Below are 23,311 nucleotides of genomic sequence, written 5' to 3'. Positions count from 1 at the left end.
GAGGGAGAGAATCCTAGGCAGACTCCGCTCGATCCCATGACCTTGGGATCATGATCGGAGCTGAAATAAAGAGTTGGATGTTCAAACGACTGAGCCACCCAGGCACCCCTATAATAGTTCTATTTTTAACTTTTTGAGGAATCTCCATACTGTCTCCCACGGTGGTTGCACCAATTTACATTCCCACCAACAGTGCACGAGGGCTCCCTTTTCTCCACATCCTTGCCAGCACTTGCTATCTCTTCTCTTTTTGATTCTAGCCATTCTACCTGGTGTAAGGTGATATCTCATTGTGGTTTTCATTTGCATTTCCCTGAATGATGAGTGATGTTGAGCATCTTTTTATGTACCTGTTGGCCATCTGGATGTCTTCTTTGGAAAAAATCTATTCATATCCTCTGTCCATTTTTTAAAAAATGTTTTATTTATTTTTGAGAGAGTGCAAGTCAGGGAGGGGCAAAGAGAGAGGGGGACAGAGGATCCGAAGTGGGCTCCACACTAACAGCAGCGAGCCTGATGAAGGGCTCAAACTCACAAACCCTGAGATTATGACCTGAGCCAAAGTCAGACGTTCACCTGTCCTCCACTGTCATCCCCCTCTGTCCATTTGTAATTGGATTTTTAAAATACTGAGTTGTGAGTTCTTGATATAATTTGGATATTAACTCCTTATCAAATATATCATTTGCAAATACCTTTTTCATTCAGTAGGCTGTCTTTTCATTTTTTGATGATTTCTTTTACTGTGCACGTTGTTAGTCTGATATAATATTTTTGTTTTTGTTTCCCTTGCCTTTTCCAAAAAGACATTGCCAAGACAGATATCAAGTAGTTTTACCACCGGTGTTTTTTTCTAGGAGTTTCATGGTTTACAATATTACATTCAAGTGTTTAATCCATTTTGAGTTGGTTTTTGTGTTAAGATGTAAGATAGTGGTGTAGGTCCATTCTTGTGCATGTAGCTGTCCAGTCTTCCCAGCACCGTTTATGTATTTTGTTTTCAAAGAACCAGCTCTCAGTTTCATTGATCATTTCTATTGTGTGTTTCTATTTCATTTATGCTGTGATCTTTATTTCCTTTCTTCCACTAACTTTGGGCTTTGTTCTTTTTCTAGTTCCTTTAGGTGTAAAGTTAAATGGTTTGTGATTTCTTTTGTTTCTTGAGGTAGGCCTGTACTACTGTGAGCTTCCCTCTTAGAACTTATTTTGCTGCATCCCATAGATGTTGGTGTATTTCTGTTTTCATTTATCTCTAGGTATTTTTTGATTTCTTCTGTGACCTAGTAGTGGTTTAGTTTTAATATGTGGTTTAATATCCACATATTAGTAGTTCTCTCATTTTCCTTCTTGTATATAATTGTGGTCAGAGAAGATGCTAGATATGTTTTCAGTCCTCTTGAATTTATTGAGACTTCTTTTGCATCCTAACGTGTGATGTATCTGGCAGAATGTACCATGTGCATTTGAATAGAATGTATATTCTCCTGGTTTTGGATGGAGGGTTCTGTATTTATCTGTTAAATTCATCTGGTCTAATGTGTTGTTGAAAGTTGATGTTTCTTTATTGATTTTTCTGTCTGGATAATTGATAAATTGATGCAAGTGGGGTATTAAAATCCCTTACTATTGTATTGTTGTCATTTTCTTCCTTTTTTATGTGCATACATATTTATAAGTGTTGTATCTTCTTACTAGATCAACCCCTCTATCACCCTGTGATGCCCCTCTTTGTCTTTTGTTAAAGTACTTGTAAATTCCATTGTGTTTGATGTGAGTATGGTTTCACCACCTTTTTTTTTCATTTCCATTTGTGTGGAATATCTTTTTTTTTCTGTCCCTTCACTTGCAGTCTGTGGGTCCCTACTTCTAAGAGAGTCTCTTGTAGGCAGGGTATATGGATGGGTACTGTTTTTTTTAATCCATTCAGCCATTCTTCTGATTGAAGAATTTAGTCCATTTACATTGAAAGTAATTATTGAGAATTATGTACTTACTGCCATTTTGTTAATTGTTTTCTGCCTGTGTTTATAGTTCCTTTCTTTTTCTTTTTAACATTTTCTTAAAAAATATTAGATTCTTTTCTCATTTTCTTTGTATAGTTTTGGTTTGTGGTTATTGTGATGTTCACATACATCATCCTATTTATGTAACATTTTATTTTGATAACAACTGATAGTTGAACACATTTGAAAAGTACATTTTTACTCCCCTCCCTAGGTTTATGTTTTTGATATCACTGTTTATATCTTTTTATTAAAATGTATATGTTAAGCAAATTATTACAGGTTCAGTTAATTTTGTGACACCTTTTAATTTTCTTAGTACCTTATAACTGATTAATCTATTATCTTTACTGTATCTTTACCTTCTGCAGTGAGCTTTTTACTTTTGTGTGTTTTCTTTTATTAATTAGTGACATTCTTTTCAGCCTAACGAAATCTCTTTATTATTTTTTGTAAAGCCTGTTTAGTAGTGATGAATTCCTTTAGCTTTTGCTAGTCCTTTTTTTTTTTTTTTTAAGTTTTAAATTATTTTTTGAGAGTGAGTGCACAGGGGAGGGACAGAGAGGGAGAGAGAGAATCCCAAGTAGACTCCACACTGTCTGTGTAGAGCCTGATGTGGAGCTTGAACTCACAAACCGTGAGATTGTGACCTGGGCTGAAATCAAGAGTTGGATGCTTAACTGACTGAGCCACCCAGGCACCCAGCTTTTGCTTGTCTTTAAAACTCTTTGTCTCTCCTTCAAATTTGAGTGATCACCTTGCAGGGTAGAGTATTATTGGTTGGAAGTTTTGTTTTGTGTTTTTTTTTTTTCTTTTTGAGAGAGTGCATGTGTGCAAGTGAGTATGAGAAGGGGAGAGGCAGAAAGAGAGGCAGATTCCAGGCTTCGAGCCATCAGCACAGAGCCCTATGCAGTGCTTAAACTCACAAGCCATGAGATCATGACCTGAGCTGAAGGTGGATGCTTAACTGACTGAGCCATCTAGGTGCCCCAGGAGGCACTTTGAATCTGCCCCACCAACTCTCCTCTGGCCTGTCCAGTTTCTGATGGTGTTTTTCTCTTGGTGCTTTTAAGATTCTCCCTTTCATTTTTGACATTTTAATTGTAATGTTTCTTGTTGTGGCTGTCTTTGGGTTCATCTTCTTTGAAACTGCCTGGGCTTTCTAGACTTGGATGTCTGTTTCTTTTCCCAGGTTAGGGAAGTTTTCAGCCTGTTTCTTCAGATACATTTTCTACCCCTTTCTTTCTTCTTTTGGGACCCCTATAGTATGAATGTTACTCTGCTTGATGTTGTCTCAGAGGTCCCTTGAGTTTTCTTCATTTTTCTAAAATTCTGTTTCCTTTTTGCTGTTCTGAGTTCCATTGCTTTATCTTCCCGTTTGCTGCTTTCTTCTTTCTATAAATTTGTCCTCTTTATCACTGATTCACTGTTCTGCCTCATCCATCCTTGCCACTGTGGCATCCATCTGAGATTGCAGCTTAGTTATAGCCTATTTTATTTCATAGTCATCCTGACTAGTTTTTACTTCTTTTATCTCTGCAGAGAGGGATTTTAATCTATTTTCGATCCCAGCTAGTATTTTTATTACCGTGATTCTAAATTCTGGTTCAGACATCTTGTATCTGTGTTGATTAAGTCCCTGGCTGTCGTTTCTTCCTGCTCTTTTTTTGGGGTGAATTCCTTCGTTTTGTCATTTTGAAGGGAGAAAAGGAATTGATAAGGTAAAAAAATAAATATATAATTAAAAAATCAAAAACAACACACACACAAAATCAAATAAATGATGTTAGATTCTAGATGTGTTTTGATCTGGTTATTGAAAGGAGCTTGATAGAGACAAAAAGGAAGAGTTTGAAAATTTGAGAAAATGAATACAATGAAATAGAATAAAATGAAATGATGTAATAAAATAGGATTTGGAAAATATATGAAAAAGAAAAAGTAGAAAAAATATTTTTAATTTTTATTAAAGAGAAAAATTTTTTCTCTTTCTGTATTCAAGGAAAAAAAAAAACGAAAAAGAAAAATTGAATAGCTGGACCAATGAATAGACTGAAATACGTTTGAAATTACATTGGTTTCCCCTAGAAGTCAAACCATGAAGCACTTTATAGCCCGTAAACTAAGCAGGTGGAGAGGTTTGTGGTGTTCCTGAAGAGTGAGGTTGGCCCAGTTGGGCGGGGCTTAGTGTAACAGCTCTGTTCTCCACTAGATGGTGCTACTTAGCTTACTGGGGTGGATTGTTCTGGCTTGTAGGTGTGTATGCGCATGCACAAGGGGTGAAAATGACATCATCCAGCTACTCAGTCTCTGGTATTGGGTCTCTGGTATTGGAACTCTATGCTCTCCCTGACTAGCAATCGCGCACCCATCCTTTGTCTCCAGCTTCCATCCCCTCCCTGCCTTTACACTGTCTATGACCAAGCTGTCAGGTTGCCAGGTGGCACCTCCCTCCTGAGTTTTATCTCAAACATGGCTGTTTCCCAACCCCTCACTTCTGAGGAACTGCGGCTTTGACTTGCTCAGATCCTCTGGGGGAGGGTCTCAGAGCAATGGCCAGGTGCCAGCCAAGCATGGTTCTTGGGACCATGCTGCTGCTGATGCCCAGAGAGTGCAGCTAGGCACCAGCCTGCCCCAGAAAAAGTTCACGCTGTCGTGTAGCAGCAGTGTTTCAGAGATCATGGAAAATCACAACACATGTCTGGCACCAGGCTTCACCCTCCATGACCTTCCTCCAGCACCAGCGAATGTGGTTGTTCTCTGGGGGCTGCTGGGACCTGCTGGCTGCAGAGCCTCTACCAAAAGCCCTTCCAGCGGTGGAACCACTTCTCCCCGTGTGGTCTGAGAACCTCCCAGACCCCACTGTGCTGCTGGGGATTTGCCTTTCCAATCAGAGCACTGCCAGGTATTGAGCTGTGGAGTTTCAGACTCTAGGCTCCCCCTGTTTACAGAGTCCTAATGGAATTTAAGCCCTCTCCTTTCTCCCTTTTTAGTTCAGTCCCTGCGGCTGTTTCTACTTTTCCACTTTTTCTCCAGCTGCTTTTGGCGGGGTTGGGGGTGCTTTTCCCAAACTCTCCCCCCTACCCCCATCTCTGTCTTCTCTCCGCACACAAAAACAGCTCCCTGCCCCCGCGGCTTCTCTCTCCCCCAGTTCACCTCTCCGCGCCACGTACCTACTGAGTTCTGTGGTTCAGGTTGTGCAGATTGTTGTGTTAATCCTCAGATCAGTTATCTAGGTGTTCAGGATGGTTTAATGTTGATCTGGCTGCATTTCATGGACGCGAGACACACGAAAAACTTCCATGCTGTTCTGCCATCTTGGCTCCACCCCGTGCTGATTTCTTCTTTCATCCATTCTGCTGCTGAGCTGCCTTAATGTATTTTTCTTTGGAGTTGTATTCTTCAGCTGTGTGACTTCTGTGTGGTACTTCCTTATGTTTTCTGGTTTTCTGTTGAGGTTCTCACTGTTCATCCACTCCTCCCCAAGATTGGTGAGCATCTTTATGCCCATTAATTTGAATTCTTTATCAGGTAGATTACTTATCTCCATATCCTTAAGGTCTTTTTCTGAGGCTTGTCTCACTCTTTTGTTTGGAGCACAGTTCTGTTTCCTCATTTCGCTTGATTCTGTGTGTGTGTTTATTTCTATGTATTAGGTAAAATAGCTGCCTCTGGTGATTTTTGTTCACCTTTGCCCTAGTTCTTGGTCATCTCTTGAACTTTCGTAATTTAAAAAAAAAATTTTTTTTTAATCTTTTAATTTACACCCATATAGTTAGCATATAGCAATACTCCTATTTCAGGAGTAGATTCCAGTGATTCATCCCTGTGTCTAACTCCCAGTGCTCATCCCAACAAGTGTCTTCCTTAATGCCGCTTGCCCATTTAGCCCATTCCCCCACCCATAGCCCCTCCAGCAACCCTCAGTTCTCTGTATTTAAGAGCCTCTTATGTTTTGTTCCCCTCCCTGTTTTTATATTATTTTTACTTTCCTTCCCTTATGTTCATCTATTTTGTATCTTAAATTCTTCATGAGTGGAGTCATACGATATTTGTCTTTCTCTGGTTGACTTATTTCGCTTAGCATAATACCCTCTAGTTCCATCCATGTTGTTGCAAATGACAAGATTTTATTCTTTTTGATTGCCGAGTAATACTCCATTATGTATATATGTATATGTGTGTGTGTGTGTATACACACACCACATTTTCTTTATCTGTTCATCTGTCGATGGACATTTGAGCTCTTTCCATACTTTGGCTATTGTCAATAGTGCTGCTATAAACATTGGGGTGCATGTGCCTCATCAAGACAACACCCCTGTATCCCTTGGATAAATACCTAGTAGTGCAATTGCTGGCTTGTAGGGTAGTTCTGTTCTTAATTTTTTGAGGAACCTCCATACTGTTTTCCAGAGTGGCTGCACCAGCTTGCAGTCCCACCAACAATGCAAAAGAGATCCTCTTTCTCCGCATCCTTGCCAACATCTGCTGTTGCCTGAGTTGTTGATGTTAGCCATTATAACAGGTGTGAGGTGGTATCTCATTGTGGTTTTGATTTGTATTTCCCTCATACTGAGTGATGTTGACCATTTTTTCATGTGTCATTTAGCCATCTATCTGGATGTCTTCTTTGGAAAAGTGTCTATTCTGGTCTTTTGCCCATGTCTTCATTGGATTATGTTTTTTGGATGTTGAGTTTGGTAAATTCTTCATAGATTTTGGATACAAACCCTTTATCAGATACGTCATTTGCAGATACCTTCTCCTACTCTGTCAGTTGCCTTTTAGTTTTGCTGATTGTTTCCTTTGCTTTGCAGAAGCTTTTTATCTTGATGAGGTCCCAATGGTTCATTTTTGCTTTTATTTATTTCCCTTGCCTCTGGAGACATGTTGGGTAAGAAGTTGGTGTGGCTGAGGTCAAAGAGGTTTTTGCCTGCTTTTTCCTCTAGGAGTTTGATGGCTTCCTATATTACATTTAGGTTTAAGTTTATTTTTTAACATTTTTATTCATTTTTGAGAGACAGAGATAAAGTGTGAGGGGCAAAGAGAGAGGGAGGCAGAATCTGGAGCAGTCTCCAGGCTCTGAGCTTTCAGCACAGAGCCTGACATGGGGCTTGAACCTACAAACCGTGAGATCATGACCCGAGTTGAAGTCGGACATTTAACCGACTGAGCCACCCAGGTGCCCCCATTTTGAGTTTATTTCTGTGTATGGTGTAAGAAAGTGGTCCAGGTTCATTCTTCTGCATGTCGCTGTCCAGTTTTCCCAGCACCACTTGCTGAAGAGACTGTCTTTATTCCATTGGATATTCTCTCCTGCTTTGTCAAAGATTAGTTGGCCATATGTTTGTGGGTCCATTTCTGGGTTCTCTATTCTGTTCCGTTGATCTGAGTGTCTGTTCTTGTGCCAGTGCCATACTGTCTTCATGATTACAACTTTGTAAGACAGCTTGAAGTTGGGATTGTGATGCCTCCTGCTTTGGTTTTCTTTTTCAAGATTGTTTTGGCTATTCAGGGTCTTTTCTGGTTCCATACAAATTTTAGGATTGTTTGTTCTAGCTTTGTGAAGAATGCTGGTGTTATTTTGATAGGGGTTGCATTGAATATGTAGATGGCTTTGGGTAGTATCGACATTTTAGCAATATTTTTCCAATCCTTGAGCATGGGTTATTTTTCCATTTTTTTGTGCCTTTTTCAGTTTACTTCATGAGCTTTCTCTAGTGTTCAGTGTATAGATTTTTCACCTCTGTGGTTAGATTTATTCCTAGGTATTTTATGGTTTTTGGTGCATTTGTAAATGGGATCAATTCCTTGATTTCTCTTTCTGTTGTTTCATTATTGGTGTATAGAAATGCAACTGATTTGTGTGTTGATTTTATATCCTGTGACTTTGCTGAATTCATGGATCAGTTCTAGCAGTTTTTTGGTGGAATCTTTTGGGTTTTCCATATAGAGTATCATGTCATCTGTGAAGAGTAAAAGTTTGACTTCTTCCTTGCTGATTTAGATGCCTTTTATTCTTTTATGTTGTCTGATTGCTGAGACTAGGACTTCCAACACTACGTTAAACAACAGCGTTAAGAGTGGACATCCCTGTCATACTCCTGACCTTAGGGAGAAAGCTCTCAGTTTTTCCCCATTGAGGATATTAGTGGTGGGTCTTTCATATATGGCTTTTTTCATCTTGAGTTATGATCCTTCTATCCCTACTTTCTTGAGAGTTTTTATCAAGAACTTTTGTGATTTTTCTAAACCACCTGGTTTATTCTTGATATGTACCTATTAATATGACCCTATATGAGGGTGTGCCAAGACCAGTCAGTGATCTAAGGGGAGGGATCTCATTTACCACCTGGTTTCAGGTGATGGGAAGCCAGACTCTTGGGCATTGGCTTTTAAGTATACAAATATATTCAGCCCTATGTTGCTATAATAGTAGTCCCTGCTGGCCTCCAGACCAGGAGATCTGGAGGTGTCTCCTGGACAGCAGTTTTAAAAATTTCGGCTCCAGACAAGCGTAGAAGCTCCTTTCTGGGAGTTGTGTCTAGGTAGCGAGATGAAGGCTGTGCGTGAGGATGGCATCTCCTTCTATTCCCTGGAAGTCCTTCTTAGCCTCCAGATGTGTGGAAAACCCGAAGCCTTTCCCTTAGGCTGATGCTCTGGGCTAAGTATTTGGCCTTTTTCACAGGAAGAATTGGGTTGTGTTTCAGTCTGTTGTCTGTACAGCGCCCTGGGGGTGGTAGCCTGCCAAGAACTGTCTTTCTGTTTGTTACCTTTCTGTGGAACTCACTAACACTAGCCCTGTCAGGCCACCAGCACCGGTCGATCAAGTGGTATCTGTCTCCTGTGTGGATTGTGCATACCTACTCACTTTAGCAAGGCAGCCAGACATGTCAGGGTCAGGGGGTGGCGGGGGGGGGGGGGCTTCAGAAAGACAACAGAAAAATGTCATGACTGTGTATGCCTTTGGACTTCAGTAGTATGGTGGGAGAGTGCCCTGTCTCTGCGCGCATGCCAGCTTTGGTGGTGGGGTTGGGGGAGGACTGTTGCATCTGCCTGCAGTAGCAGATTTTAGCCAGGGAGTGGGAGAACTCTGTGACAATTTGTGTTTGCTTGCCCCAGCTGGGGAGCAGGGGAACGCTGCCATCACCTGTGCTCTCTGGCCTCAGCAGGTGTCATGATCCTGCTTGCTCTCCTGTCCAGGAAGGTGGTGGGTGGGTGCCAGGACCGAGTTTGCCCGCCTGTGCCAGCAGTCTCTGCGGAGTGAGGCGGTGGTGTCCACCAGTGCCTCCGTCTCCAGGGAGCATCTCAGCTGTCCCCTGCTCCTCCAGCTGTTGTCCCCAGATCAGCAAATGAATTTGTCTAACATATAGTTTAGACGCTTTGCAAACTGTTGTTTTTTCACTCAATCTCAGGGCAAGCCCTCTAAGAGGGGAATCTCTGTTTATTGTAGCATGTTGGGACCCTTGGTTTTCCCAGTCAGATGTTCTGGGGGCTCGTCTCTCCAGTGCAGATCCCAGGCACTGGGCTGCCAGATGGGAGGCATCGACTCCCCTGTTCCCTGGGAGAAGCACCTGTCTAGTGACGTCCCTCCCAGTTTTGTGTCTCTGCCCCCGAGGGTGTGTGTGGGGGGGTTTGCAAGACAGTGTTTCTGCATCTCCTAGCATCTCAGTGTGGCCCTTCTCTCCTTTGTTGTGGAGAAGCAGTTCCTCTAGACTTCAGATCTTTTTCAGAGGGAAACAGTTCATAGGTAGCTGTAGATGGAGTGTGTCTGTGGAATTCAGGACCTTACTACACCACTGTGTTGGACCCTCACTTCCCCTGTATTTGGCCCAGTTTTTAATCGGTCATTGGTTTTCTTCTGTTGAGTTTTAAGAATTATTGGTACATTTTGGAGAATATGCCTTATCAGATAGGTCTTTTGCACATATTTTCTCCTAGTCTCTGGCTTATCTTTTAATTCTCTTGATAGTGTCTTTAACAGAAGATTTTAAAAGGAAATCCAGTTTGTCAATTGTATTTTTAGATTCTGTTTTTGGTGTTGCATCTAAAAAGGTGGCACCATACCCAAGGTCATGTAGTTTTTTCCTTTGTTATCTTCACAGAATTTTATGGTTTTGCATTTTATATTTAGGTCTGTGATCCATTTTGAGTGAATTTTTGTGATGTCAGGTACATGTTTAGGTGTTTGTATATATAAGTTTGTTTATTTTGAGAGAGACAGGGAGAGAGCTCAAGTGCACGGGCAGGGGAGGGGCAGAGGAAGAATCCCAAGTAGGCTCTGTGGTGTCAGTGTAGAGCCCGACTTGGGGCTTGATCTCACGGTTTGTGAGATCATGACCTGAGCTGAGATCAGGAGTTGGACATTTTAACTGACTGAGCTGCCCAGGCGCCTCATAGATAGATACTATCTCTCTCTCTCTCTCTCTGTCTCTGTCTCTCTCTGTCTCTGTCTCTCTCTCTCTCTCTGTCTCTCTCTCTCTAGTTTTAATGTAGATGTCTAATTGTTCCAGCACCATTTGTTGACAAGACTCTTTGCTCCTTTTTTTTTTTTTTTGCCTTTGCTCCTTTGTCAAAGGTCAGTTGACTATATTTGTGGGGGTCTATTTCTGGGTTCTCTTATATTCTGTTGATCCATTTGACTCCTCTTTCATCACCACATTTAGATATCTTTTTAAAAAGTAATAGAGCAGGTAAGCTTTGCTTCACCTTATGGTATGACCTCAAATTGGTTTCTCCTCTCTGAGCTTCAGATACACTAGGGGGAGGTTGGAGCTAATCTTTAGCACTTCCTAACACGTATACTTCTGAGACCTGGTGAAGGATTATTTTTTTCCAGCTTAGAGTCTGCTCAGACTGTTAAATCTCTGTAGAATATGGTCAGATGACTTACTGGGAGAAAGACCATGGGCTTATATGCTCATAGGTCAGATCACTATACATGTTGCTAAGTGCTCATTCAGCTTCTGAAATTAAAGTCTGTGCGTACATGTTCCTAAGTGCTCACTCAGCTTCTGAACTTAAACTTTGTGGCAGACAGGTAGGTGGACCACACTTTGATAACACTGTTATATGCAGTGGGCTCAGGTTGGAAAGATGCCTGACCTGTTTGCCTAGAGCTGCTTGTGAGAACAGCAGCTGAGGTGAGGCCTGAGAATTGGCTTGTTCCAAGTAATGCGGGTGTCAGCGGTATGATCTTGTCTCCTCCAGGATCATACTTTGTTGCTGGGAGTCAGTCTGGCCCCACTGTGTCCCCTTTATTTAGCAGACTCCTCACATTGACCCCTGCCCTCACTCGAAGGCAGGGGAATCGCTCAGTGTGGTCCTAGGACCATGGTGCAGGGGCCCTAAGAAGGGGCTGTAAGAGAGGACTTGGAGGGTCAAGGTTGGAGCAAGGCCTGCTGCTCTGGGTAGGTCTGAACACCATTTCTGAGGGAAGGAGGAGACGGGCGTGAATGGCTGTGGTGGCTGGTGATGATCCATACTGGCACAGACTCTGGTGCGTGCCCGAGACTTCCAGCCTTAGAACTCCAAGACCATAGGATCTTAGCACCTTTGAATCTTTGAACTTGGAGTCATGAGCTGTCTGAACTGGAAGGAGCTGCAGGGGTCACCTCATGGTCTAAGCTGGGTTATTCATCTGCTCTTCTTCCCTGGCCCCCGACGCAGACTTGAGATTGAAATGGCTGTTTTGCCTTTAACTGGCTGCCCTGTTTGTGCTGTGGGTGAGTAGGGGCTCCTTGGATGCCCTTGGCTTACCTGGATGCTTCTGCTTTATTTTGAAGCTTCAGACACTGTGTGCTCAGATTGACAGAGAACAACTCACAGCCCTTGATGACCAAGCTGCAGTGGCTCTTTGCCTTCCTGGAGCACAGCCAGGTGAGTGCAGGGGGAGTTGGGGTGTGGTGGAGAGGAGGCTCTGGTCTGACACCCTTCCCTTCCCCAGGAGTTGTCTGCATCTGGCTCTAAGTCCCTGCTTCCTGATGTAAGCTGTTCAGCCCCAGGTTGGGGCTGGCACGGGTTCATGGCCGATTTAGTGCCTTGTGGGACAGGAGAGGGAGTGTCTCTTTGAGCCCCTTCTGTGTTCTGCCCACCTGTCTCCCCTCAGTGATTCACTCCCTCACATTAGATGCTGCTTTGCTCATCTGTCATTTTGGAACACTTGCACTGCCAGTCACCCTGAGGGGTGTTACTGTTTTGTTCACGGTCCCCGCCCTCATGGAACCTAAATCCCTTAGCCAAGCATTATGTGAGTCCCTGTGGGGGCCACGGAGGTGAGTCAGCCACAGCTCCTGCCTTCACGGAGCTCCCAGTCTGCTGGGGGAGGCAGACCTGCAGCTAACAACGGTCGTGCTCAAACAGAGGGAGGTGCAGTGTGTCGTATGCTTGCAAGGGAGGGAGGGGAGCAAACAATTGTGATGGTGGAGGGCATCACTGGGAAGATGGCACAGAACAGGCGTCAGCACATCTGGGACTTGAACTCTTTAAGTTTTCGATGGAGGAAAGGTATTTTAGGCAGAAGGAATGGCATTGAACAAGGGTCTGGAGATGTGTCGGGAAAGAGTGAGTTCTTAGAGGATTGTTCTTCTCCATGAACCTAATGCCATGCTCATGGGCTGCATGGCCTTGGTGGGATGGGATGGGTCAGGTCAGGTACAACTAGGAAGGGGGGAAGACTTCAGAGAGGAGGCCAGATGTTTGGGACAGAGAATCCCCAGGTGGACCCTCAGGCCTAGCACTTGGCCGAGCTGGTTAGTGAGTGGCCTCCTGCTCCTGACCCTGTCTTTCATCTGCATTGGTCCTAGAGGCCTGCCATTTCTCCAGAGAATTTCCTGTCTGCATCCTGGACACCCTGGTTCAGCCCTGGCACCCAGCAGGACTGCTCTGAGTACCTGAAGTACCTGTTGGATCGGTGAGGGCGGCCAGACCTGGCTCTGCATGGGGGCCTCAGGGCTGGAGAAGGGTGCCTGTGGGATAGCCTGTGTCTCCGGCCCTGTTGCCTCCTCCTGGAAACGGGTGCCACGCTGCACTTGTGGAAAGCGTAATGTGTGTGGAGGCGTGTGAGGGGTGGGCAGGGTCTGCGTGTATGACCGGGGAGGGGTTAGTATGTGCACACGCATGTGCTGTGCTTGCCCGAGTGCAGGGGCGCATGTTCAGCATAGCTCTGGGGGCACGTGCACGCAGGTACGGCCTGTCTTCGTGTGGCAGGTTTGTGTGTCTCTATGGGGGGGGGGGGTATGTGGCACATGTGCTTGGCTTGTGAGTGTGCATGTGCATGGATGACATTTTGCACACTTGTGTGTAGTCCTTGTGCGGACGCATGCACATATCTAAACGTGTGGCCTGCAGATAAGGTAGATGGCACAAATCAGGCCCGAGCACGGGGCAAGGATCTGTGCCTGTGTGTGAAGGCCCTGCGCTCTCTGCTCCAGGCTACACGAGGAGGAGAAGACGGGGACCAGGATCTGCCAAAAGCTCAAGCAGTCCAGCTCGCCCTCCCCACCGGAGGAGCCCCCCAGTCCAAGTCCCACCTCTGTGGAGAAGATGTTCGGAGGCAAGATTGTTACTCGGATACGCTGCCTCCACTGCCTCAACGTCTCCTCCAGGGAAGAGGCCTTCACGGACCTCTCTCTCGCTTTCCCCCCTACCGACCGCTGTCGCCGCCGCCGCCTGGGCTCAGTGATGCTCCCTGCAGAGGACGTTGGGGTCGGGGACCCCCCGTCACCATCCCAAGCCCAGGTTCCAAGCAGGGTGGGTTCTCGGAGGCAGAGGAAACATTGCGTCACGGGGGACGCCCCCACTGCCGTCCTGGACATTGAAGGTCTGGGCTCCCAGGGACCTGGGGGGCAGATCAGTGGGGAAGAGAAGGTGGAGAGGGAGGAGGAAGTGGAGGAGGAAGCTCGGGAGGAGGAGAGGCCCCGAGAGCAGGAGCAGGAGGAAGAGAAAGAGAAGGAGGCGGTGGCAGAGGAGGAAGAGAAGGCTGAGAAGGAGAAGGAGGCAGAGACCGCAAAGGAGAAGGAAGAGGACGGCACGGGGCCAGGGAGCCAGAGGGGCGCCGCCGGGGAGGGCTCCCGGTCCGTCCTGGACCTGGTCAACTACTTCCTGTCCCCCGAGCGGCTGACGGCGGAGAACCGCTACTACTGCGAGCCTTGTGCCTCGCTGCAGGACGCCGAGAAGGCAGTGGAGCTGAGCCAGGGGCCGCGCTACCTCATCCTGACCCTGCTGCGCTTCTCCTTTGACTTGCGCTCCATGCGCCGCCGCAAGATCCTGGACGACGTCTCCATCCCCTTGCTGCTCCGCCTGCCTCTGGCCGGGGGCCGCGGCCAGGCCTACGACCTCTGCAGTGTCGTCGTGCACTCGGGAGTGTCCTCGGAGAGCGGCCACTACTACTGCTATGCCCGCGAGGGCGCCGCCCGCCCGGCCCCCTCTTTGGGCGCTGCGGACAGGCCCGAGCCCGAGAACCAGTGGTACCTGTTCAACGACACTCGGGTGTCCTTCTCTTCCTTCGAGTCTGTCAGTAATGTCACCTCCTTCTTCCCCAAGGACACGGCCTACGTGCTCTTTTACCGGCAGCGGCCTGGGGAGGGGCCTGAGACCGAGCCGAGCTCTCCCAGAGGTCGGGCAGAGCCCACCCTCCACAAAGACTTGATGGAGGCCATTTCCAAAGACAACATCCTTTACCTGCAGGTGAGCAGGCCCTCCTGGGCTGGGGCTGAGCTCCTGGGTGGAGGGCTTCCCCCACAACCAGCAGCTTGGATGCGTTATTGCTCCCCTGTGTCCTCCTTTTCTTTTTAATGTTTGAGAGAAAGCACACGTTGGGCAGTGAGGCGGGGGGGGGGGGGGGGGGGGGGAAGGCCAGAGAGAGAATCCCAAGCAGGCTGCACCTCACATTGAGATCATGACCTGAACCCACATCGAGAGTCAGAAGCTCAACCAATTGAGCCACACAGACGCCCCCATCTCTTTTTTTCATGTTTATTTTGGGAGAGAGAAAGCTTGCATGAGGGGAAGGGTGGAGAGAATTCCAAGCAGGTTCCACAGGGGGCTCCAGCTTACTGTGAGATCATGACCTGAGCCACCCAGGTGTCTCATCTCCTTTTTCTGCTGTCCTTTCATCAGCTACTTTGTGCTGGGAATATGTTGGTGGACTAGACAGACACAATCCGTAACTTCAGAGGAACGGACTTTCCGTTGTTTGTTAACGTTTGTCGTGTACCTGAAGGAGCAACACGGGGTTTTGTGAATGAAGAGTTGAGGCTTCCAGGGGTACCCGGGGGCCACCCTGCCCCAAACCTCTTCTCATGTGCCATCTACTCCCCTCTTTGGAGTCAGGGGTAGTATCAGAATACTTAGCAGCTGGAACAGAGTAGTTGCACCAGGAACCGTGGACATTAAGTGCCAGGTAGTCGGTGTTTTGAGTGGGGATAGCAGGCCTGATTGTACATTTCTGCTAGGCTGTCAGAGGCAGGGCCAGCGGTAAGGAGTCTCCGTGAGGCTGGCCTCAGTTCAGCCTGAGGAAGACGTGTCTCACCGGTGAGTTTGTTCTTAATGCCTTGAGAGGCAGTGAGCTGGACAGTTGCATCAGGAAACCTGTGGAGAGGTCCCTGTGTGCTGTGACCTGATCTTTAAGTCCCTGGACCCTCCTCCCTGGTGCCATGTCAGGCCCTTGTTGGTTATTCATAGTCTTGTATGAATGCGTTTCTTTTATAAAACCGAGGGGCTGAGAGATTTTACTGGGAGAAGGAGGAAGGGTTTTGAAGCTGAGATACAGGGTAGAAGGATGGATCCTCTCCAACCCATCCTCCCACTGAGCTGGAACACTGCTTGGGCAGAAGCTGTGGCCCCAGGGGCCGCGGGAGACACTCAGAGATGCTGTGCTGGACAGCAGTAGGGCAGGGAGTGAGGGGAAGACTCTGGCTTCAGAGCCTGAATGTTAAGCCTCCCCCGCCCCATCTGTGTTTCCAGGAGCAGGAGAAGGAGGCACGGAGCAGGGCGGCCTACATCTCTGCACTCCCAGCATCTCCGCACTGGGGGAGGGGCTTCGATGAAGACAAGGATGAGGACGAAGGCTCTCCGGGAGGCTGCAATCCTGCAGGTGGCAATGGCGGGGACTTCCACAGACTGGTCTTCTAATGTGGACTCTTCCCCAGCCTGAAACCTCAGGGGAGGCCTTGACCCCTTCCCTCTGGGAACTGGGTGGGGACAGAGGCGCTCTGCCAGGTGGGGTCTGAGGAGGCGGGAGAGGTGGAGAGGAAGCTTCTGGGACACCGGTCCTCAGCCTGAAGGGTCTGCAGAGACTCGGATATGGAGGTGAGCCCCAAACCCCTGACACTGGGATCAGCCCCTTTAAGATTTTACACCCAAGTGTCCTGGTCAACTTGAAGCAGCTTCGATGGACACTGTCTGGGCCTTGTCCCCCTGTCTCCCCAGCAGGGCTGAACTCCACAGCTCTAGTGTTTTGGCATCAAGTAGCATTTCCCTTCTAGCTCCTTTCAGACAATCCTATTGCTCTCTACTACAAAAAGCAGAGCAGCATGTGGGGACCTGTGTGTCACAGCGGTGGCCACCTTCTTGTTTCTCTGAGGGGGGTTTCAGAGGCACTGTGTGTGGTTGCCTGCACCCGTTGTACTTTTTTGAGAGGAGTGGAGGTGGGAAGCAGCCTGGCACAGGATCAGAGACGGTCTCCCTCCACACCAAACAGTGGTGCGTAGAGGGGAGCACAGTCCCCTCGCCACAGCGGGAGACCCTTACTCCCCAGTCCCCCTCCCCCCTAGCCTGCCTCAGTGCCTGAGATGCCACCTTTTGCATCCCCTTTCTGGTGAAGATAGAGAATCCTTATTTTACTGCAAATGTGTTTGTGTTGCTCGCGAAGCCATTGTCCGTCCTGAGGAAAGCTGGCTGGCTCAGCTCCTCATCAGTTGGCTTTAGAGTGTGGCCTGGGGGCTGGTGGGGGTGGTTTGGTAGAGGAGCAGATATTGACCTCATTGTGCCCTGACACTGCTGTACCCTTCTAAATGGAGAGGAGAGACTCAGGGTCTCAAACAGGAATAAAAATAGGTTCTCTGAAGCCTTCAAAGATGTCATTCTTCCTGCCTCAGTGGCTGTGATGTCTGCCATGCCCTTAGGTTCTTGCTGTGTCTGGGCAGTAGTGACATGCCATGGGAGGTGAACGCACGCTTTTAAGTCAAAGGTGAGGACTCTGCCCAGAGGGCAGAGCGGGGTGGGACCGGTGGTGGGGGGCATACTCGGGTGCGGGCAGAAGGGAGAACACGTTCAGTATCCTGAGAGGCGGGACAGGTGCCCAGGCTGGGGGCTGCCCTATGGGATACTGTCCAAGGGACTCACCTCTCAGGTGAAGCCAAAGCCCTTGCATCTGGGGATTTTTCAGACCCTGAGAGCTCTAGACTGCTCCGAACTGGCTAGTGCTGTTACCTCCTTCCTTTGAGTACTTGGTGCCAGTGTGTGGCCCCTCTTGGGACACATCTGGGCCCGGAAAGGTGGGAGGCAGCGGTGTGGCCAGGGGCTTAGGCCTGTGCTGGAGCCGGTGGACTAGAAGCTGGACCCATAGTCTGTCAGAGACCAAGTCACTCTCAGAATTCCTCTCTATGCTCTGTGCACCATTTTGTACATCAGGAATACAAATTCCAAGGTAAGGAGGATTCGTTCTTGTTCCCAGTCAGGACAGGTGCCCAGTTACTTACTATTAAAGTGAAAGGGAGCAAACTGGTGCCCACTGGAGCACCCAGGCTTGGTGTGAGTGCGTGTGGACTCCATCCCCTTCAGATGAGGCAAGCTCCAGCAGCCGTCTCCATTTGCTTCTAATGGACTTTATTGTTGTCCTGCTCCAACACCACAGTAAAAAGGGACCTGCAAGCTCCAGGCCTGTACCATGTGTCACCACAGCAAAAACAGGACCCACTGGAACACACTCCCACCCCACCCCTACTCACAGAGGATAAATACATGTTACAAATTTTTTTTTAAAGAAAACAGAATAAATTAATAACTTAAGTGATTAGGCACCAACAGTGATTTGAAAAATTAAATGTCAATTTTAAATGGTCTAACAGGGCAAGAACCTAAGACTGGGCTGCCAGCCCATTTTCTCTTCCCAACAAATAGACAATTCTGTGCGACATGATTCTAAATTTCAAGACACGTGTAACCAACACACAAGAATACACACCACCAACTATCACATGACATCCTGAATCTCCAGGGGGCCCCTCAGGCCATCCAGGGAGCTTGGGGAGCCCCAGAATGCAGGAGCTTCAGAGCTTACATGCCCAGCCTCGCTTCCCTCTTTGTAGACCAAGTGCTAACTTGCCTCCACCCTGTCCTCTTGAGTCCAGAGCTCTGTCAAAAGGGGGTCAGGGGGAGAGACTGGTCGGCCAAGGCTGTAGCCCTGCAGCAAATAAAGGGGGCAGGCTGGAGTGGAGCCCTTGCTCCACTCGCTCCAGAATAGTTGTGCTTCTCTCCTAGGAACAGGGCATAGCTGAAGGGTTTCCAATGTAGATGTCACTGAAGTCCATCTTGGGGAGGGGGCTAGGTCAACTGATTAATACTCTGGGTGCTGCCCCTCCCTGGTGAGTCAGGCCCTGGGAAAGATGTTCCAGAGCTGGGAGTTTTCCCTTAGCACAGCTCAGCGCGGAAGGGCCTCAGGGGCTAATCTAACACCCTTTCAAAGATGGTGGCCCCTTCACACCTGGCTTTTTTTGCCCATCGCTCTGCAACCCTCCTTCCCACTCTGCTTGTTCCTGCTCCAGTTGAACTTTGCAGAGGTGGAGCCCTGGGCCCAAGGAGTCCTCGTGGGAGCTGTGCCAGCTGGGAAGGCATCCCCAACCTGGGGTCTATCCTTGCCAGGCCACCAGGGAGAGGGCCATTGATCAGCTTTTTAAACAGAACTGACAGATGTATACTAGTCACCTGACAGTTTGAAGCCTGTGAGCCCGAGTCTCCACCTTCAACAGGCCCATTTCCCCTTAGGCTTCCTGCCATCTCTACCCTCCTCCCCCACTTCCAGCCCAAGGGTCTGGGAGGTACAGGAACGAAGAGCCCGAACCCTGAGGCCTCCTTGGACATCAGACCTGAACACCTCCGTTTCTAAAGACTGCAGCCAATTTCATTCACATTGTGGTACGTTCTGAAAGTGCTGACATTATTAGGGCATCCTGGGGCTAAGGGGGAGCACCATTAAACGCTCTGCCCTAGGAGACTCTTTGGAGAGGGCCTTACAGGACACGGTATAGGTCACTGCCACCAGCCCCAGGGCTTGGGAAGGATTGGACCCATACTCCCAAAGGCTTTCCAAGTTTTTTTCCTTCTTCCTTCATTGGACCCCCAGCCCTGCCCTCCTCCCCTAGAAAACTCCATCTTTGGTACCCCCTTTTCCTAGATACCACCTCCTCCGGCCTGATCTGCACCAACCTCCTGAAGAAGTAGCCTTGTTGCCTGTGCTCTCCATCAATGTTTCCAGTCTCTCACAGCCGTTACCAATGTCCAATGCCCTCGTGACTCCTGCCACCCCTGCCTTCTCAAGCGCACAAACTGATTAATCCCTGTGTTTCCAGAACCTGGCCCCAGCAGGCATTACGAAATGCAGCTGAGTTAGGAGAGGGGCTACTGTTGAGAAAATACTTTCCGCCAGGTCAGAGCGTCTTAGAGAAGGGCCAGGTGTGGGCTCGCAAGGGCTGATAGGTGACCGGTAGCCACCTCCACCAGGCAGGGTGGGAAGTCTTTTAGTTTTTTCCCAAAGGAAGGAGGTCTCTTCATCCATGGTTGGACGAAACATCTGATCTGCCCAGTTACTCTGCAACTCTGGAAGATTTGGGTCCCTCCTCCCCAGCTTGCCAGAAAGTACCTGGGGGGTGAGGTCCTACCTCCTGTACCCTGCAGGGTCAGGTCTGAGTCCAGTGTGGCACTGGGCTAGCAGGGAGCGACAGCTGTAAGACGAACTGGGCAAGCACTATGGGCTCCCGGCACCACACTCGTACCTCCATTGGGCCCTGGCACGAGCCCCTGCTCTCCTACCCATCCTTGGGGACACCACTCTCCCCTGCCTGCTTTCCCCGCTGCCCTCGGTCTGCCTTGCACACGTGGCTCCTTCGCTTTCTGCTCCTCTCTGCATCCCCAGGCACTGTCCACCTCCACCATCCTTACCCTGCCTCCCATCTGTCAGTCATCTGCCCACGGCCTGTCTTGCACAAACTCACTTGCTGCACCCTCCCCACTACGGTATACGGCCCTAAAGCACCTCCAGTCCACCCCACGCTCCATCCCGACCCTGCATCACTTGCCTCCCCCCACTGCACACCCAGCACCAGCGAAGCCTCCTCTAGCGGGTACGCCCAGGGAAGAGGGCCTGTAAGCTCCACCGTCCTGGGGGCCCTGACTCCACAGGGTCCTTGTCACCCCCTGCCCCTTGTTTTTGGTTGCCCATCCTCCGTTTTCCTTCCTTTTGTCCTCATTCTTCTGGCTTTCCCAACCTACAACAGCTACAAAGTTAGGAGGCCCCTGCCCATATCAACTGCCTTCTGCACCTGGGATCTCATTCCTCTGTCCCTCAAGACCACCTCTAACCTTCCTTCTCAACTCCATCTTTTGGTGGCCTTGCCTCTCCCCTACCAAGAAAGACAAGGATGAAGAAGTCCATGTCCACTTTGGTCTGCTGGTCCTGGGCTCCTTGGACCAGCGAGATGACGTGGCATCTTGTGGGACTTAAGGAGAGGTAGCCCAGTAGCTGGAGGGAAGAGGGCTTGAGGGCCAAGACCGTATGTGAGGTGTGGAATCTGGCTCAGAGCCCCAGCCCCTCCCAACGCCTAGTAGGTATTTAGGTCTAAAGGACAGAAAGAGGCTGAAGGATGCTTTTTGGCAATAGCTCTAACTAAGGTGGGTAGAGGATGGCCATTACTGATAAAAATCAAAGGTGGGCCCTGAGTGGGCAGAGTAGTGCCTTGATCAGGCCCTCACCTCCCAGGAGAAGTGTTCAGGGTCCCTGACATCAAGTGCTTTGAAGGCCAGAGTGGAGGGGACAACTGGAGAGAAGGGGGCAGGGGCAGACAGACGGGGAGGAGCCAGCTCCGGTGACTCTACCTCCAGGCGCCTCCCCAGACTTGGTGGCCCCTGTGTCACAGCTTGGTGCCCTTGGAAGGCTCCGAGGACTGCCTCACGTCCGTCCACTCCTGCATGGTGCTCTGCAGAGCCTGGGTCTTCTCCTTGTCCACCTGAACGTAGTCTACCTTCTCATCGGAAGTCACAGAGGACGTGGATGGCTGAGGACAGAATGGGGAAGTGCTGTGAGCTGTCAGTAAGGGGGCTCTTTGTGAGCTGCCTCAAAGGGAGAAGGGATGGGCCTCTGCCTGCCACCCTGACTGGCCTCAGGAGCCTGTATTCTCTTTCTGAAACTGGCCTTTAAAGCCCAAACTGCATCATCGCTCCTGCTCATGTAACAGCCTCTTGTCAGTGCTCCTGATTTCCCAACTCCTAGGGGTCCCAGGTCTTCCATCTCTGCCTCCACCCACCTCCCTGTGGCCACTCATCCAGAAAGAATTTGCTGGGTGCCAACAAGGAGCAGCCAGCGGGGAGCTCTCACAGCCACCCAGCCGTCTGGACCTGGCAGCTAAGTATGCTTCCTGTGGAGGGCTTTCCGGGGCCCAGGCATCCCCTCTGCAGGTCCCCGTATCAGAGGCACTTAGTTGATGCACCTAGACAGTGAGTTTTCAAAGAGGAGCTCAGGACCAGGACACAAGATCCCATTCTGTCACCCCGAGCAGCTCCTGTGTCCTGGTGTGGGTCCATTTGCTCAGCTGTACAAGGGGGATGGACTGGCTGAAATGGTCCTAGGGACTTCAAGCACCCATGTGTGTGAGAGAGGAGGCGTGTGAGCCCTCTAAGACCCAGACTAAACGAAAAGCGGTAGAGTAGCCCGCAGCCGGGCACTCCACCACTCCCACCGAGCCCCGTACCTTGCGGTGGGGGCTGGGGGAGCTCGGCTGGAAGTCCAGGGCCAGATAGTCAACGCTGCCCGTGCTCTTCTTAGGGGCCGGACTGCTGGTGCCGCTGGGGATGGGAGACGCAGACACTGGGTTTTGCTATCACAAAGGAAGGAAAAACCATCAGTCAGTTGAGGAGACAGAGTAACCCACCACCTGGGAATACACACATCTCTGGGAGGGAGGAGAGTGCCCGCTTGGAGTCATGCACCAGGGCCAGGGACTTCTCATGTTCTCATGTAAGCCCTCACCGCCATCCTGTGATGGAGGTATTATTACTATTCTTGTTTATTTAAAGCAAAGATAAAGCTGTGGTTCAGAGAAGCAAAGTGACTTGCCTACGGTCGTACAGTTCATGAGCAGGGATGGGAGCCGGGTCTGTTTTTAACTCCCAAACCTGTGTTGCTCCCACTGTGCCAGGCCACCTCCCTTCTGGGCCGTCGGGCCAGATCTCCTCAGGTTCCCTGACCGACCCGGCCTTGGCTTGCTGGCCCCTAAGAAGGGGCGCATTTCCTTTATGCCCTGCAGGTTGGAAAGTCTTCTGTTGTACCAAACCTGCTTCTCTGAAGCTCCTCTCCCTGGCCCGGCGTGGGGCCATCACCCAAAAGCAGCTCACTCCCACCAGATCTGAGCAGGGCAGCTTCAGCCCTGGGCTGCACAAGTGATATGCTCTAGGCTCCTGTCTCCATCAAGACCAACTTGTCTACGATTTTCCTGAAGTCATATTCTAATGAGAATGGCAAAAGTCCTATGTTCTGTTTTTGGCTGCTTACTGTTTGGTTGATTCGTTTTTTCATTATTCATGCAGCAACTCCCAGGTGCGGGGCAGCCATTCCCTCTTCAGTGAAAATCTCAGGGAGGAGACTTCTCCTGTGCTGCCTGTGTTTATACCTCTACCGTGGCCTTCACCACCATGAGTCATGTTATGTGTGTTTGGCCACCCCTGAGGAGATAACTCAATAAATGCTTATGCTCAGGGGGCCTGGGTGGCTCTGTCAGTTAAGTGTCCGACTTTGGCTCAGGTCATGATCTCGTGGTCGGTGAGTTCCAGCCCCACGTCGGGCTCTGTGCTGACAGTTCAGAGCCTGCTTCGGATACTGTGTCTCCCTCTCTCTCTGCCCCTCCCTCTCAAAAATAAAGTTAAAAAAAATTTTTAAAAATGCTTATGCTCACATTCTTGCTCATGTTTGTGGCAACAGCACAAAGATTTTAACAGGAAAGAAGAAAAAAGTCAACTTTGAAGGATGCTCTAGTTATTCTCTACATGCTCCCTATGACTATTCTGAAGCCCCTTTCTAATCGCCTGGACTGCTA

The 23,311-nt window shown here is 48.9% G+C and overlaps 2 protein-coding genes across 6 annotated transcripts in view; one reads left to right on the top strand and one right to left on the bottom strand.

The window, feature by feature from the left end:
- The window catches only part of USP35 (ubiquitin specific peptidase 35), a 56,310-nt gene extending 39,237 nt beyond the window's left edge, over window positions 1-17,073 (top strand). For all 3 annotated transcript variants that reach the window (XM_043580122.1, XM_043580123.1, XM_043580124.1), the window contains 4 exons: window positions 11,792-11,885; window positions 12,812-12,918; window positions 13,439-14,693; window positions 15,972-17,073. In XM_043580122.1, coding sequence (XP_043436057.1) covers window positions 11,792-11,885; window positions 12,812-12,918; window positions 13,439-14,693; window positions 15,972-16,139 — 1,624 coding nt within the window. In that variant the 3' untranslated portion in view covers window positions 16,140-17,073. The remainder of the gene's footprint in view (window positions 1-11,791; window positions 11,886-12,811; window positions 12,919-13,438; window positions 14,694-15,971) is intronic.
- A 744-nt stretch (window positions 17,074-17,817) lies between these two features.
- GAB2 (GRB2 associated binding protein 2) overlaps window positions 17,818-23,311 on the bottom strand; it is a 190,735-nt gene continuing 185,241 nt past the window's right edge. For all 3 annotated transcript variants that reach the window (XM_043580126.1, XM_043580125.1, XM_043580127.1), the window contains 2 exons: window positions 21,971-22,096; window positions 17,818-21,277 (listed from right to left, as the gene is read on the bottom strand). In XM_043580126.1, the coding sequence (XP_043436061.1) occupies window positions 21,134-21,277; window positions 21,971-22,096 (270 nt within the window). In that variant the 3' untranslated portion in view covers window positions 17,818-21,133. The remainder of the gene's footprint in view (window positions 21,278-21,970; window positions 22,097-23,311) is intronic.

The sequence above is a fragment of the Prionailurus bengalensis genome, chromosome D1, assembly GCF_016509475.1.
Source record: "Prionailurus bengalensis isolate Pbe53 chromosome D1, Fcat_Pben_1.1_paternal_pri, whole genome shotgun sequence".
In the NCBI taxonomy this organism is placed as follows: Eukaryota; Metazoa; Chordata; class Mammalia; order Carnivora; family Felidae; genus Prionailurus; species Prionailurus bengalensis.
Note: the sequence above shows the minus strand (reverse complement) of the source record. Positions and strands in the feature narration are given on the sequence as shown.